At 43.8% G+C, this 16,447-nt stretch overlaps 1 protein-coding gene and 2 long non-coding RNA genes across 3 annotated transcripts in view; 1 reads left to right on the forward strand and 2 right to left on the reverse strand.

The window, feature by feature from the left end:
- LOC135424407 (uncharacterized) overlaps positions 1-16,447 on the forward strand; it is a 22,794-nt gene continuing 6,347 nt past the window's right edge. The window contains exon 1 of the long non-coding RNA XR_010435201.1: positions 1-625. This is a non-coding gene — a long non-coding RNA (uncharacterized LOC135424407). The remainder of the gene's footprint in view (positions 626-16,447) is intronic.
- Positions 5,330-8,470, reverse strand: LOC135424406 (uncharacterized). The gene is made up of 4 exons (XR_010435200.1): positions 8,292-8,470; positions 7,043-7,420; positions 5,822-5,970; positions 5,330-5,713 (listed from the first exon to the last, which is right to left on the reverse strand). It is a non-coding gene; the product is annotated as an uncharacterized LOC135424406 (long non-coding RNA).
- LOC135424388 (myosin-1B-like) overlaps positions 10,382-16,447 on the reverse strand; it is an 18,501-nt gene continuing 12,435 nt past the window's right edge. The window contains exons 26-39 of the mRNA XM_064675580.1: positions 16,055-16,444; positions 15,685-15,811; positions 15,330-15,448; positions 14,844-15,040; positions 14,240-14,423; positions 13,988-14,153; positions 13,700-13,824; positions 13,123-13,431; positions 12,767-12,970; positions 11,950-12,075; positions 11,686-11,856; positions 11,493-11,597; positions 11,158-11,253; positions 10,382-10,654 (exon numbers count right to left, since the gene is read on the reverse strand). Coding sequence (XP_064531650.1) covers positions 10,502-10,654; positions 11,158-11,253; positions 11,493-11,597; positions 11,686-11,856; positions 11,950-12,075; positions 12,767-12,970; positions 13,123-13,431; positions 13,700-13,824; positions 13,988-14,153; positions 14,240-14,423; positions 14,844-15,040; positions 15,330-15,448; positions 15,685-15,811; positions 16,055-16,444 — 2,472 coding nt within the window. The 3' untranslated portion in view covers positions 10,382-10,501. The remainder of the gene's footprint in view (positions 10,655-11,157; positions 11,254-11,492; positions 11,598-11,685; positions 11,857-11,949; positions 12,076-12,766; positions 12,971-13,122; positions 13,432-13,699; positions 13,825-13,987; positions 14,154-14,239; positions 14,424-14,843; positions 15,041-15,329; positions 15,449-15,684; positions 15,812-16,054; positions 16,445-16,447) is intronic.

The raw sequence follows: 16,447 nt of genomic DNA on the forward strand, positions 1-16,447 counted from the left end.
TTCGTGTAGAATTTATCTTTTTCAGCAGGGTCAGCTTGGAGAGTTGGGGTGTATATACTAAAGAGGACAATGTGTTGCTTGTTGTGTAGTGGAAGATGTAGGGAGATAATTTGGTCAGAACGTCCTGTTGGCAGATTTTCGAGTTTAGGAACAATAGAGTTTTTGATCATGAAGCCGACTCCTGAGAGATGCCTTTTGGTTCTGGGCTTACCTGACCGAAAGAGTGTGTAACCGGCACCATGTTCTCTGAGGCTGCCTTCCTCGTGAAGGCGAACTTCGCTAAGAGCAGCAATGCCAATGTTGAGACATGACAGTTCATGGACAACTAGGGCAGAGCGACGCTCAGGACATCCGCTATCTGCCGAATCGAGCATGGTTCTGATGTTCCAGCATGCTAGAGTTAATTTGGGTACACCTTTGGAGGTAGGTGTATGCCTTTGTTTTTTGATCTTTGTGTGACTGCATTTGTAGAAGATGTCGCTACAGGGCTTTGCAAATGCGGGTAAGGCCTTCGAGCCTGCGCAATGGATTTTTAGGTGAGATGCAGTATGCGCAGAACTGAACCCACCCTTTAATCCTAAGGTTCATCTGCCAGGGCCGAGCGAGCTTGGACGGTGGCAGCGAGGTCCTCAGAACATAGGTTTAATTAGAGTGACCTTCTCTTAGATGGATGGACTTACAGGGCTAAGCGAGCTCCATCTGCCCGGGTTTAGAGTTGTCCTTCTCCTCTGTGTGCTCCGAGGTTCCCCTTCTCATCTCCCATGAGGGCACAGTCCGCGCCGGCGAAGCTCCCCTTCGCTCTCTCCTTTCCACACCTGGGGCCGGGCCGCGCGGCACGCCCACGTGCCAGGCCGGGCCAAGAGCCGTCATTTGTTGTATTAACAGGATAAAGAGATCCTTCCCAAGGTTCCAAACCCTGCACTCAATAGATACTCCCGATTTTGTAATTGTGAAAGCCTTCTCATATAATTTTTGTTTATCACCTTTCAGAGAATGTGATTTGTTTACAATAAAACACTGTAAGAGGCACAATACAGTGAATATGTACAGAGAAAGTATTATTAGCACTTCTTATTAAGGACATTCCTTTTGGATAAAATAGTCCAAGTTGTAAAATATTTCAATTATTTCACACATCTAGCAAACAAAGCTGATTATTCTATTTCATAATAAAAAAGCTTGAGTTCATTCACTACTTTAAAAAAACCCAGCCAATTAGTATCTGTTTGTTATTGCCCAATAATTGTCTTGACTGTATTGTCTTGACTTTCACACAATTGTGAAGCTGGAATTTAGGTTTATAGCAGTCAACATGCTGGAGGGAAGAGAGGCCATCCAGAGGGACTTTGACATGCTGGACAGGTGAGCCTGTACAAACATCATGAAGTTCAACAAGGCCAAGAGCGAGGTCCTGAACCTGGGTCAGGGAAACCCCCAGTATCCAACTAGGCTCGGAGATGACCAGATGGAAGCACCCCTGGGGAGAAGGACTTGGGGGTGCTCATGGGTGAGAGGCTTGACATGCCCCAGCCATGTGTGGTGGGACCCAGAAACCAATGGTGTGCTGGGCTGATCCCACAGCATGGGCAGCAGGGGAGTGGGGGACTCTGCCCCTCTGCTCCACCCCTGAACCTGAAGTTCTGCCTCCAGCTCTGGGGTCCACAACATCAGAAGGACATGGGCCTACTGCAGTGAGTCCACAGGAAGCCAGGGAGATGCTCTGAGAGCTGGAGCCCCTCTGCTCTGGAGTCAGGCTGGGAGAGCTGGGGGTGTTCAGTCTGGAGACGAGAAGGCTCCAAGGAGACCTTAGAGCCCCTTCCAGTGCCTAAAGGGGCTCCAAGAGAGCTGGAGAGAGACTTTGGCCAAGGGCCTGGAGTGACAGGACAAGGGGGAATGGCTTCCAACTGAAATAGGATGCATTTAGATTAGATATGAGGAAGAATTTCTTTACAACAAGGGTGGTGAGGCCCTGGCACAGGCTGCCCAAAGAAGCTGTGCCTGCCTCATCCTTGGAAGTGTTCAAGGCCAGGTTGGATGGGACCCTGAGTAACCTCGTCTAGTGGAAGGTGTTCCTGCCCTCAGCAGAGGGTTGGAACTAGGTGGTCTTTAGGGTCCCTTCAACCCAAACCACTCTATGATTCTGGTCCAAATGATTTGGGTTTTTTTTAGTCTAATGTTATGTGTGTTCATCGCCTACAATTTGGATTTTGAATAAATCAAGAAGTTGACTTCTTTATCAATACTTTCACTTATGGCAGATGTCTAGGTGAAAATCAAGTGATTGGTTAACTTTTCCTTGAGAAACATTTTCACTTTGATTGCAGAAAGGATATTATGGACTTACAATATTTTTTAAACTTTTTTCTGGACCCTTTACCATTTAGTAACCTCATTATTGCAGTATGGCCAGCCTAACAGAAACAATAGTTTAACAATGATCACAGTATTTTTGTACACTATAAAATTCATTCTACTCAATGTTCCCCTGCTTACATGTAAAAAAAATTGCTTTGCCTTCTCTGCCAGCAGAGACTTCATGACACAAATAGGTGCTATCAGTTCAAACGAATGGTACAATTTCCTGACATGGCTTTGTTTTTAACTACATGTTTTTCCACTTGATTAATGTGTTATAACTCAAATGAGACCATTTCACAAAATAATTACATATATATATAGTTGAAAAATGGTCCTAGTTTTTCGACTGCAATTTTAATATTGCCTATAATACCTATAATACTCCAATTTTCTTACAAGATTCCTAACAGGAATCATATAACTATACCTAAGACGAATAACATTACCATATTACAGATATTACTATATACTATGTCAGCATATATTGTGTTATTATATATTGTAGTATATTAGTTTATATTATGTATATTGCATACATATTGTACATTGTGTTATTTTATAGACACTGTAAGCTTTTATCACAATATATCCTTATGGTATTATTAAAAAGTATAATATCTATAGTAGGTCAGTATACATTATGTTAGCATATAATATATGTATGCAATCTGTGAGTATATTGACTTTTTAAATAATTAAACTATTTTCTTTTGACTGTTTTGAGTTTTCCTGAAATCAGTGCTATGCTAACTCTCCTCCACTTATTCAAAGCATGCTAGTTATATTCCTTACACATGATTGCTTGTTGGCATTTTATAATTTTGAGATATATATTCTAGTGACAATATTTGACAAAATTAATAGAAATTAATGTAAAAAATAAATTGTGAGCAGTTTATTTTCCTGGGTGCAAATCTTTAAAACTTTGAATTTAGTTGCTATCCCATCTCTCTTTTTCCAGTTATCCCAGTAGGTATCATCCTTTCTTCAGTTCCCTGTGATTACAAATATTTACCTATATAATTATGTCACAATTATGCAATATATTCATAGGCAGAAACAAGCCTATAAGGAAGCTCAGGATGAAATGCTTGCTTTAATCACTTTGATGTTTTGATATGCAAAATTCTAACCCTGTTCCTCCAGCTTCCATGTGAAAAAAGAAAATATTAACATTATTTAAATATGTATGTCTTTTCCTGTTGCTTCACAGCCAGTGCCAGTTACCCTTGATGTTTGAGGTAAATGCAAAAAAACTCACAAAGTAATTGGAAACTGCTTTCTGATGGGGTATTTCTTCTTAGGACAGTTTCTCCAGGAAACTGGTCTCTACTGGAGATTCTTGGGGAGAATGTAGGCAATGCAGCAGTGATCAGTACTTTTAAGATCACTGTCTTTAAGAATCTTGTGATAAAGATATCAGCAATCCAACCCAGTTCTCGTACTGTATTTATACAGCGGACATAAACATATTGAATACAGGGATTACCAGCATACCTGCATAGAATCCTTGCCTTAGAGTAACTCTGCCTGCCCCTATAGAGTGAATAAATCAAGATCTTACCTTTTGTGAGACAAGCTGAATGGGTTGTAGATTGGAAGCTGGTCAGTATTAAAAAAAGAGAATTAGTAACTTCCTTCTTACTGCTGCACCCCAGACAACATTTATAGACTGAAAACATATGGATGCCTTGAAACCAGATTGAAAGTCCCAGCTGACACTGACAGACCCCCACTGAATAAATGTGAGCATCTATAGGAATGCACTGGTGCTTGTGGAATGCAGGGCCAGTTTTCCTTCATCCCCCACTTCCCCAGTCCCAAGTCCCTGAAACTCTTACCTTAGAGGTTTTTGAGGAAGGACACGACACACTGATCCCAGAGTACTTTTATAGAATCTGATCTGCATATGTAGCCACCACCTCTTCTTTCTTAGGTCAAAACATTTTTGGCAATCTTAACTCCTAGCAAAATTGCCATTTATATTAGAAGTGAATGGATATAATTAGACATAGCAGGTCTGTGAATCAATGTCCTATAAATAATTTGACAAGAGAGCCTGAGAAGGGGGGGAAGTGGGAGGGTGTGCTAAAAGAGATGAAAGGGGCTACATTGGTTCTGTAATCCATCGGATGCTGACTCAAGCAAAGAAAGTGAAGAGTAAGAGACAGTGTGTTCTAGTAGGAAACCTGTAAGGATGGAGACATGAAGGCACAGGCTTCTGTCTGCTGCAAATGCTCAGAGTCCTCAATGTGGAAAAACATAAGGGGTCCTACTGAGAGGCAGGGTCATTGCTAGAGGAAGAAAATCCCAATGCAGGAGGAAGCATCTGAAAAGGAACAGAAGTCACAGGAATGAGAATCAGAGGATGATAAGAATGACTGAGGAGTAAAATGGATCAAAGCCAAAGCAAGGGAAGGGGGGAAGAATGAGTCTGAAAGTAGTGATAAGGATATTTGAATAAGGAAGAGGAAGTAAAAAGGGGTTTGATTCCAATGGAATAACAGCAAGTCACCATGGACACAAGGAACAATAAAAGAGCAGAAAAAGTTTACCTTGAGTTAAAGATAAAAGCTTCAAAGACTGAAGTCACTGAGTTAGGTGCCAGAGGAAAGACACAGAAATCCAATTGTGATTTTTGGAGCTGAAGAGTTTCAAAGATCACATGAACGGGACTATGGAACCGTTATATTGAACTTAAGACCTATATCCCATTGCAATAGGGAGAGATAGGTGCTGTCTCAACATAGGGTAGTCATTCAGCACTACTTTTTCCGCATAAGTGTACCAGATGAAGGGAAAGGTTTAATAAATTTACATTCTCTAGAACAGAAAGAGTCATGTACTATGTTGGTCTGAAAGAGAGGCAGTTATTGTTAGAGGGAGCTGAACCTCATTCTAGTTTGTGTAAAAACCCAATGTACTGTGCTGATCCTTGGTCGTTGCCCACTGCCCACCCAGTAGGCATCTTCCATATTCACAAGATCAGAGTGGTGAAGAGAGCAGTGAAATCCTTTGCTTTACTGAGAAACAATTTCATCCCTATGCAACAGATCTTGATTTGTTGGGTTTGTTTGTTTGTGGTTTTGTTTGTTTTTCTTCTGTTTTCCTTTTTTTTTTTTTTTTGTATGTTCTGGTCTTCACCTTCCAAATTACAGTTCCAACCACAAAGAAGTTTGAAGTGAATCACATCTCAGCAGCTTCATCTGGTCCCACAGTGTTTTGCCTCCCCAGCTACAGTACCAGTTGTGCTCCTCTCTCAGCATCTCCTACTCAGAGGTCTGGATAAGAAAGTGAGGAAATTCCTTCCTCCTCTTCTCTCAGCTGACTGTGTCTCTGTGATGGCACTATAATCCTGGGGGTGGGGAGAAGATTAACAGACATCGGCTTCACATTTGGAGTAGATTCCCACTGAAGAGTAAGACTGAGTCCTATGATTTAACCCTGACAACTAAATCCTTACCTGAGTATAAAGCAGCATTTCTTTCATGTGTTTAATGCAGTTATGTTGTCTGAGAACTGGAATTCAGTATGAGTTTCAGGTATTTCAATGACTCTGTATGTTGTCTCATTTTGCTGGTGCATGCAGTCTTTGACCTGGATTAAAATTGGCTACAAAAAAGAAAAAAAAAAAGGAAAACCTCATGGTTTTCCCACAATCATATATAATACTGACATAAAGCTGATGGCCACCTAAAAGCCTTGATTTGTAAGATTTTTTCAAATAGAAAAAAAATAACCCATAAAGGTTTGAAGGCTCAAAAGAAAATAGTTTTCCAAAGGATTTTTCAAAATTACATGGAATTGAAAACTTCCACAACCTGTAACATATTGCTTGATCTGTTTTCACTTATATTTTCCCTTTCTTTATTTGCCTTTATAGTCCCAGTCAATATAACAGAATACAAAGTGAGCATTTTTTTCTATCTGTATGTATTTTTGATATTGTTTTTCCTTTCTGTCATTTTAAGAGGAAAGCTTTCTTAATTTGGAAAAAACTTTGTAGCTGACAAAGAAAAATTGAAACTGTAACTTTCTAAATTAGACAAACTTGGACAAACTGCAGATATGTAAAAGCTGAAGGTCAAGAAAAAATGAGTGTATGTGTGCATGTGTATCTGGGGGATTAAGTTTTGTATAAAATTAATTTTACTACCTTTGCTAGTAAAAGAAAAAAGTGAAAATTAAACTAGGCAAATTGTGATAGCTCTTAAAACTGTAGTATTTTTCTCCTCAAAAATGTCAGGAAATCCTTTGCTTTAATATAACAATTTTGTTTCAATCAAGCAGAATGAAAGTGGCCACAACTTTTCAGAGTCTTTCACAAAAGGCATTTTAGCTTTTTTTCTGCCAGCTATAATATTCTCTCAGGGTTTCCTCTTGTCTACCAAATCCAGTGCAGCTCCCTCCCTATGACCTGCACAAGTATAGCCTTCCTGCTGTATATATGCATTCCCTATTTGCTCAAGTCTTCCATCATCAACAGCCCTTCACACACACCATATGCATGTTTCTACCTGGGATCCAGGTGTTGTAGATCCTGCTGGCATCAGAGCTCAAGTTAATAAAAACTGGAGAATGACCCAGTTGTCCTAATGTGGTTGTCTACCTTAGAGTGACCCAAAACATGTGCTTGATTCTAATAGTATTGTCTATCAGGAGCTTAAACATTCAGCTCACTTACCTACAGATTCATTTGGGCATGAAGATGACTAAAAGTAGGTATTTGAGTTTGGAGTTGAATCGCACCCACACATGTAACAAACCCAAACCTAGTACTGAGCCTCTATCCATCACCGAAATTCCTCTCTCCCTGTGTCCAGTTCCTACTGATTTTGCCTCTTCTGTCATTCTGAGGGTGTCCACAACGGCAACAGTTACTGAAGCTAAAATTGGTGCACGTCTGCTTGAGAAAGGGGAGGCAGCAGCTGTCTGAGCACAGAGGAACCTATAAATCCTTCTAGAGCGGCTGAGAGAAGTGGCAACCTGAGCAGCCTCTTCAGTCAGCTTTCAGACCCGTTGAAAGGTGGTGGCTTCTTCAAAAGGAAAATGTTTAAGGCACCTAAAATAGAAAAACTTTGCTTATTGAACATAATGGCAAAAATTATGCCAGTAAAATTTTCTCCTCTGTATTATAAATAGTTCATACTTTATAGTGTTTTCAGTTTGGGCTAACAATGCAGCTTTCCAAGAAGTCAGCAATGATAAATTGTTGATAAACACCAGCCAGAAAGCAATTGCAACTGATTGCTGAGGATGTTCATTAAACAAACTACTGTAAACTGAAAGGACATAAAGACTAATGATACATTCCTGAAAAAAAAGGGGCAAAAAAGTATAAAGAGAATAAAATAAATTATTTCACATTTTAGGTATATTCTAGAAGTCGTCTGGGTCTCTACTGATTCACTGATACTTTCCTATCTGCCATCACAGTGCTACATAGGCAATGCCATTTCTCATTGGCAGAAGGAAGGACTAAACAAGTATCATGCCCCAGTACTGTTCTCCATCTACCACCTCTGCCAGGCTCACGCCATGCTCCCCTCCCTCCTCGTGCTGCCCTGACACAGAGGGTGCAGCCAGTCTGGATGGGCACCACGTCTGAGCAGAGCACCTCAGGGGGCAGGGGGTCGTCTGTGGGTCCCAGCGGTGTGGTCAGCAGTGCAGCACAGCCACAAGGACAGCCCTGCCATAGGGTCAACCCTGGCACAGGGACAGCCCTGGCACAGGGACAGCCATGCCAGAGGGTCAGCCCTGGCACCGGCGGGGCCTCGGGCCCTCAGCCCGCCCCGGCCTGCAACAGCTGTGCCGCGGGTGAGGCGACCCAGCCAGAGCTCAGGAAGGTGTCGAGGCAAAGCAGGGGGTGACCGAGGCTGAAAAATAGGGAAAAGAGAAAGGGAACTTTGAAATTCCCAGAGAGAGGGACGGACCATCGAAGGAGCTTTTAAAACCAGCTCACGGCTGGCATTCACTCGCGTGCCTTCCCGCACTGCCCCCGCCAGGGCCCCTGCCCTGGGGCGCCGGCCAGGGGTGCCCATCGCTGCACGGGAGGGCTGGCGCGGGCACTGAAAGAGCCTCCCGTCCCTCCAGCTTTGCCCGACCGCTCCCGGCGTCCTCCGCTCCCCTCCCGCCCCCTTCCGCTCCCCTCCCGGCCCCCCTCCGCGCCCTCCCGGCCACCTCTGCTCCGTCTCGGCTCCCTCTGCTCCCCTCCCATCCCCTGCTTTTGCGGTGGAGAAGCTGGATGTAGGTGAGCAGCTACATGGGGAAATAAAAATGATCTATCTCATGATGCACAGCCAAACGGGTAAGTGTATTAGCAGAACAAAGTTCTGCCTCTTCTGCCTTGTCGGCAGAGGGTCCCTTTGGTTACTGCAGCTCCTGAAGCTGGCTCCAGGTGCATTTCCCTCTGGATTATGGCCTGTGTGGTAGGCAGGAGTGTTGTGGTGCCCCAACTCCAGCCGAGATCTGTCCCCACAGGGTTTCTGGCTCAGCACGAAACCCTTGGATGGCAGGGGAGATGAAATGTACTATAAGAGCAGAAAAGAGGCTTTTCCTGCTCAGCTCAGTTCAGTTCCCTTGTTCACCCTGCCCCCTTTCTGAAATGTGATTGATACCAAAAACTGTGATGTGTTCCTGAAGGTCTCTGATGAGCCCTTGGAATAGCAGGGCACATGGTAGTACAGTGACACATCCTGAGATGGGCCATGAAGTGGGGTTGTGTTTAGTGTTATCAGTCACAGGGAAGATGGGTGCTGCTCATACAAATAACCCAAAGGGTTCAAGGGAGCACCAAAAGCCTCAGAGATGCTCAGCTATGGTGGATCCTGAACTGTGGTTTCTAAAATGGGTGGAGTAGTGTCCCTTCCTAACTTCACCTGTCTTCTGCTGCTCAAATATTATTTACATGTTTTATTAAGAACCCTTAGCATTTTAAAGCAGTGGTATTATGGCACTTGAAGGATTAGAAAAGCTATCCAAAAGGGACACATGAAGGTCAGCTACGGATTGACAATTCTGGTGGGATGGTCGAAGATGTTTAGCACATGCTTTAAATAAACAGCAAGTTTGAGGTAGCTGCTAAAGCTCGACCATATGCCAAAAATACCAACCAAGTCAGTCTCACACTGTGTCTTGGCAAAAACAAATTTATCAGTAATAGGAGTCCCTATTCAGCTTCACTTCTAATTTACCAGGCACTTAGACACACTGAATGTGTTCCAAAGCGTGATCAGTAGTTAGGGACCTTACCTAACCAGGGCTGTACTTTACTTTATGTTACATTTTCAATCAACATGTAATTGTTGAATGTCTAGTTCAGCTTAATGCAAATATTATATTCTAGGCTGTTCTTAGGAAAATGAACAGGCCCAGTATGTTGAAAATGGCAATAAACAGGCAGAAGAGTCAATCTGTGGACAGAGTGGAAGGGGTGAGCCTAGAAAGGCAAGGGAGGGCTTGACTCAAATTATAAACAGAATCTGCAGCCTTACCTATTTTTTCCTCCATAGTCTTTTAACTGTGGATTCTCATTACTTATCCCACATGTGAATGTGTATGATTTGTGCTATGCATGAAACAAAATAACTTCAGAGAAAGTGAGTGAGGATATCTCTTCATTGGTTGGACATTGGTTGGACTGCTTGTCAATGCTTGGAGTGAAATTTGAGTTTCCCATACCATTAAACCTAACCAAATAAGTTTTTCAATTAATAAAAATCATATATATATATACACACATATTTTAATATATATATGTGTGTGTGTGTGTGTGTATGTTAAATGCTTCAGGAATATTTTTCCTTTTATGTTATTTTTTTTCCGAAAGTATTGATCAAAATAACTTGGAAGAATGTAGTCTTAGTCCATCAAAGAAGTGCATACTTCTCATTGCAAGAGGAATAATAAATCTATATAATCGTTACTATTTTTCATGCACTTTTAAAATGCAGATGTAAAAATGTAATGCTCTTTGACATACTTTTAAATGTAATGAATGCTAGAATAAATAAAGCATGCGCTGTTCATATGCAAAGGTCTCTACTGTATTTATTACCTACACATAAATCATAATTACAGAAGAAAGCAACACAGAGGTTTACATTTTATGCATGCCTCAGGTCACTTTTTAGCTTTGGGAACCTCATTCCTCCTCTGCTACCTTCTTATGAAACTCCCGGCTCTTCACTCGGAGCTTGTTGACCTGTGACTCTGCAATGTCAGCCCGTTCCTCGGCTTCCTCCAGCTCGTGCTGGATCTTGCGGAACTTGGAGAGGTTGACATTGGAGAGCTCCTCCTGTGTGGGGAGAGGGAGTTGTGAAAACAACAGACACCATGTGGACATTTAATATCTGAAAACTGGGCAAAGAAAAATTCAAATGCCACAGCTGGACTAGCAGAGCAGGTTCACAACCAAGACAAGAAGCTGTTCAGGGTGTTAAGTATGTCGGAAGAGAAAAGAATATTGCAATGTCAAAAAGACCATGGCCACATTACACACAGCATGGTCTAGGCAGAGTTCATGTCAGAGTCCTCAATAGGCAGACTGGCAGCTGCCTCTGACGCCCAGAGTAGGGTGTGAAGGAAGAAACAGAGTGGGAAATGAGGCATAGAGCAAAACAGAATTGGAGAAGGATAGTTCTTCCCAAACCCAGAAAGTCTTACTCTCACATTCCGTGTTGTGTCAAAACGTCATCATGTTGCATGAAAGCAGTCAAGGTTTCAAAAAGATGAACAGAAGAAAATATCAACACAGAATTGGACAAGAAGGAAGTCTGGTTTGCTCAAATTGGTACTTACAGCCTCCTCAGCCTGCCTCTTGTAGGACTTCACTTTCATTTGCAGCTTGTCCACCAGATCCTGCAGCCTGAGAACATTCTTCCGGTCTTCCTCAGACTACAGAGAATGGCAAGTAACAGAAAACCTTGTTTACATCATTCTCTAAATTTCATAAATGTGAAACAGAGGGAATAATATAGTTTATGGAACACTGCAGTCCAGAAGGACAGGTGTCAAAATCCATTTAACTCCGTCATTGTCTGAGGTATATATATATTCCCTCTGGAAGGCAATGTTCCAACGTTTTGAGACACTGTTCTACCAGGAAGGCAATGCAAAGAAGCCTCCAGCCTTACCTGGTAGGTGAGTTCCTTCACCCTCCTCTCGTACTTGCGCACACCCTTCACGGCTTCAGCGCTGCGCTTCTGCTCAGCATCAACCTCCCCTTCCAGCTCCCGCACCTGCAATGAGAAGCCCATCCCTGCAGCTTCCCTGGGGGTGTCTCTCCAAGGGATGGGGTCACTCATGCACCAACACAGCCCTACTCACCCTGGCCTCCAGCTTCTGGATTTGCTTCTTGCCTCCCTTCAGAGCCAACTGCTCGGCCTCATCCAGACGGTGCTGCAGGTCCTTCACCGTCTGGTCCAGGTTCTTCTTCATCCTCTCCAGGTGGGCACTGGTGTCCTGCTCCTTCTTCAGCTCTTCTGCCATCATGGCCGCCTGAGCAGAGCAAAAGGTCAAAGCCCTTGTGGGGCTGGAGACATTTTGGGGAGAATACATCCCCCATCAGCAGTGAAAGGAGCCCCGACTCACATCTGTGATGGCCTTCTTGGCCTTCTCTTCAGCATTGCGGGCCTCCTGGATCGTATCCTCCATTTCGCTCTGAATCTGAGAAATGTCTGTCTCCAGCTTCTTCTTGGTGTTGATCAAGCTGGTGTTCTGTTGAAGGGCATGAACATCACAGTTTTGGTTTTTTTAGCTTGCTTGATATAGTATCATATCAAGCAATTTGCATAACTTTTCTAATATAGGTTGTGCCATCAGGTCACATTCTATTATAATGGAGCTGCTGCAGTAGCTGTCAGTATCTTAGATATGATGTGCTTCAGTATTTCATGAATGTCGGTCATAAAGTCTTTCCTAACAGTTTCTTAGGTAACAGAGAAGAAATTTAGACTGAAAAATTAAAAAAAGACATGATTTTTCCTTACCATTTTCAATCTAGTGATCATAAAACTTTGAAATGGTTCTATTGAATACTTATAACGACATTGTTAATGACAAATGTTAGTGTATTGCTGTTTTGTTATTGGTCGGCCGATGTTTGCCTTTAAAGTCTCAAATGGAAATGTGAAAGGTGTTGAACTCAAGTAAGTAATAGAGTAAGAACATCAGATATCTCTCTGAAATTATTACTTTTAAGGTATCTACGCTGCAGTCTACTGAAATTCATATATCTATGTCTGAAAAGACAGTCTTAATATTATCTGTTACCTATTAGTTCTTATTTACTGTGAAATTACTTCATTTTACAAAATACTGTTACAGTTCAGCCAGTCTTCAGTGGCTGGATATCTAATTTATATGTATGGAGCAAAAGTATAAATGCTAAATGTATTCATATACTAACCTGGCTATGTAGGAGCTGAACTCTCTCACTTGCATCCAGGAGCTCCTGCTCAGCCACTTTCCTCGACCGCTCTGTCTGCTCCAGGGCTGCCCGTAGCTCCTCAACTTCAGCCTGCAGCAGGTTTGCTCTGCGCTCCACCATGGCCACTTGCTCCTTCAGGTCCTCTTGGGCCCTGACAGCATCATCCAAGTGTATCTGGGTATCCTGGAAAGAGAGTCAAGACAGATTGTGAGGTGTGTATTTTCTATTTTCCTATTTTCTGTTTTCCCATCAATATAGAACTGACAGAATTGCACAACAGGAAAAAAATTTAGTTGTGTCAGAAACCAGTCATCGCATGTTTAATTACGTCATACCTTCAGCACTGCTTGTGCATTTCTCAGGTTCTTTTGTGCCTCGGCAGCCTGGCGGTTTGCATGGCTGAGCTGGATCTCCATTTCATTCAGGTCTCCCTCCATCTTCTTCTTCAGCCTCAGGGCTTCATTCCTGCTCCTGATCTCAGCGTCCAGGGTGCTTTGCATGGACTCCACGACTCGGAGGTGGTTTCTCTTCAGCTGGTCGATCTCCTCATCTTTCTCTGCTATCTTCCTGTCAATCTCAGACTTCACCTGGTTGAGCTCCAGCTGCAGGCGCAGGATCTTCCCCTCTTCATGTTCCAGGGAAGCCTGAAAAAAGTATAAAACCCAATTAATTTAAAAAAAACCCCAATGTCAACAAGTTTACATGAAATGTTATCATAAAGAATAGTGTACAACAAGAGGTCTGAGACTGCAGGAAAGGAAAAGTATACCCGTAGATCCAAAGATTTTAATGGTGTGCAAAATCTCTGCTTCCTGTGCCTGGAGTTAATTCTCAATGTATATAATTTCATAAATGTCACCTAAAGTCGCCTAACTGTGTTGTAACTAAACAATTAACAACAGAAGGCTGTACCTCAGCTTCCTCTAGGGAGGCTTGCAGTTCAGATTTCTCCTGTTCAACTTGCTTCTTGACTTTCTCCAGCTCATGAATTGCCTTTCCTCCCTCCGCGATCTGCTCCGTGAGGTCGGAAATCTCCTCTGTGGGAACAAAGACCAATGGCTTGCTCAGGCCCAGAGCAGAATGGGAAGGGCCCTGTCCCACCAGGGTGACAGGTATCTTTGCAGAGCTGCAGGCACAGACCCCGCAGCAATGCTCAGCTGGTGAGAAAGCCCATCCCGGAACAGAGGGCCAGGGACTTACGCTGCAAGTTCTTGTTCTCCCGCTTCATTGTTTCCAGGTGGTCCAAGGACTCCTCATAGGCATTCTTCATCTTAAACAGCTCCGTGCTGAGGGAGCGAGACTCCTTCTGGGAGGCCTCCAGCTCAGCCTGCGTTTCCTCATACTTCTGCTTCCATTCTGCCAGGATCTGAAGAGAAACGGGGCGTGAGTAGGGATGTGGCCATCCCGGGGGGAGGCTCTGCCCAGGAGTCCCAGGGCTGGAGCCCAAAAGACCTTGTCAAAGTTCTTCTGCTTCTTGTCCAGAGCAGCGCAGGCAGCATTGGATCGCTCCACATCAATCATCAGGTCCTCCACTTCATTCTGCAGCCTCTGCTTTGTCTTTTCCAGGGAGGCACATTTGGCATTGACAGCTTCGACGTGTTCCTCTGCATCCTGCAGGCGCTGTGCCAGCTTCTTCCTGTGTTAAGCACATTTTGTTGTATGAGAGCAAAGGAGAGGTTGTTGTGTGTGGTTGATGGGCTTTTCAGAACAAGATGTTTTACCACTTCAATCGTAACTAGAGCTCACAGTTATCAGTCAAGGAGAAATTCAGTTCTGTGGTGTTTTTCTCAACAGTGTGGTTAGCCACTTCACAGTCTGTGGTCCACGTTCCTTTTCTATTTGTCTACATACTAGATTGTTTCTCTCTGTCATTCCCTGCCTCCTAAACGTTTGCCTGTGAATTTTTTTCCCAAACCACGTGCATTACAGAATTTATTTGCTACTCTCCTTTTACCCAACCCCAAATCAGAAGACTGACTTCTTCCTGAATATCACAGTGGTCTCCTCAATTTTCTGGTTTTAGTCTCTGCCAGCCTTCCCCACCCTGCCCACGTACTTGGCCTCCTCGAGCTCCTCCGTGCGCTGAATCGCGTCCGTCTCGTATTTGGTTCTCCACTGGGCCACTTCGCTGTTGGCCTTGGACAGGGCGCGCTGCAGCTCCCCCTTGGCTTCCTGCTCCTCCTCATATTGTTCCCGGAGCAAGTCACAGTCGTGGCGAGCGGACTGCAGGGCGTGGGCCAGGGCGTTCTTGGCCTGCAGCAACAAGAGTATTGAGTCACGGACCAGAAATATCCTGGGAAATCGGACTGAGTATTAATTGGACACTGTATTATTCTTCTGTGCAAAATGACAATGGGGACTGACAAAGAGAATAATGGATAAATTCTAGGGAGAAGCTAACATGAGAAGAGAAGCACTAAATTACCTAAATGTTTTTTTCCCCTGTCTCATCATGATAGCTCAGTAGTCCCATAAGTATCTGAACTGCCTCTTAGAGAGGAGGGATCTGATGGACAGAACAAAGTATGGAAAGCCCTCTCACCTTTATCTCTTCCTCTAGGTGTCTCTTGAGTTCCTCAATCTGTTGGGTGAAAGCCTGTTTGCCTCTTGACAGCTGAGAAACCAGAGCATCCTTCTCCTCCACCTGGCGTGAATATTCACCTGGGAAAGGTTGCGGATGCACAAAACTTTTATTGCCATTGATGACGCTACTGTGGACATTTGGGGTTGTAAAACCAAACTGTTAGCAGTCCTTGCTGAAACTTATGATCTCATTTCAAGCATTTCTTATTAGAGGGGAGACAAAGAATGTTGGAAAGAACATGTGGCCAGAAGAGTAATTTTTGCAATAACTCTCTGAGATTATTGATCTGCAAATGTAGATGTGTGTTTCTCACCTGACTCTGTCTGCAGACGAGCTCTTTGAGCATTGAGGTCATTGATCATGCGCTGATGCTCTTCTTCCTTTGTCTTAATCTCACTCAGCTGGTCTTCCAGGGTGCGGCACATCTTCTCCAGATTTGCCTGTGGAGGTCACAGAGAATGAAAGAAGATTAGGATCTAGACGCCTTCTTATTCGGAAGAGCAGGACTCTAAGCAGAAAAACATGAACAGACTTGCAAGGTCTGGACTGTTCCTTGGTGTTAGAAGGTAAGAAACACAGCTCCATAGAGAGACAGGGAGTTAGATGGTAACCAGGCCATAATTTGAAAAGACGTATTTCAATGGAATTAATTTCCAAGTGGTTTTCAGTCTATTTTTCCATACCTTGGCTTTGGAGACAGACTCCATGTTACTGGCCAAGTCATCAATCTCCATCTTGAGCTCGCTCTTCTCCTTCTCCAGCTTCTGCTTGACGCGCTGCAGGTTGTCGATCTGCTCCCCCAGCTCAGCTGTGCTGTCCGCGTGCTTCTTGCGCAGGGCGGCAGCCGTGGCTTCGTGCTGCAGCGTGGCCTCTTCGAGGTCCCGGCGCATCTTCTGGAATTCTGCCTCCCGCTTCTTGTTCATCTCCACCTGAGCTGCCGTCGCCCCTCCTGCTTCTTCCAGGCGCTCGCTGATCTCCTCCAGCTCCCTGGACAGGTCAGCCCGATGCTTCTCTGCTTTAGCGCGAGAGGTTCGCTCGGCCTCGATTTCCTCCTCCAGTTCCTCAATACGGGCCTG

The sequence above is a fragment of the Pseudopipra pipra genome, chromosome 19 (genome assembly GCF_036250125.1).
Source record: "Pseudopipra pipra isolate bDixPip1 chromosome 19, bDixPip1.hap1, whole genome shotgun sequence".
Classification (NCBI taxonomy): Eukaryota; Metazoa; Chordata; class Aves; order Passeriformes; family Pipridae; genus Pseudopipra; species Pseudopipra pipra.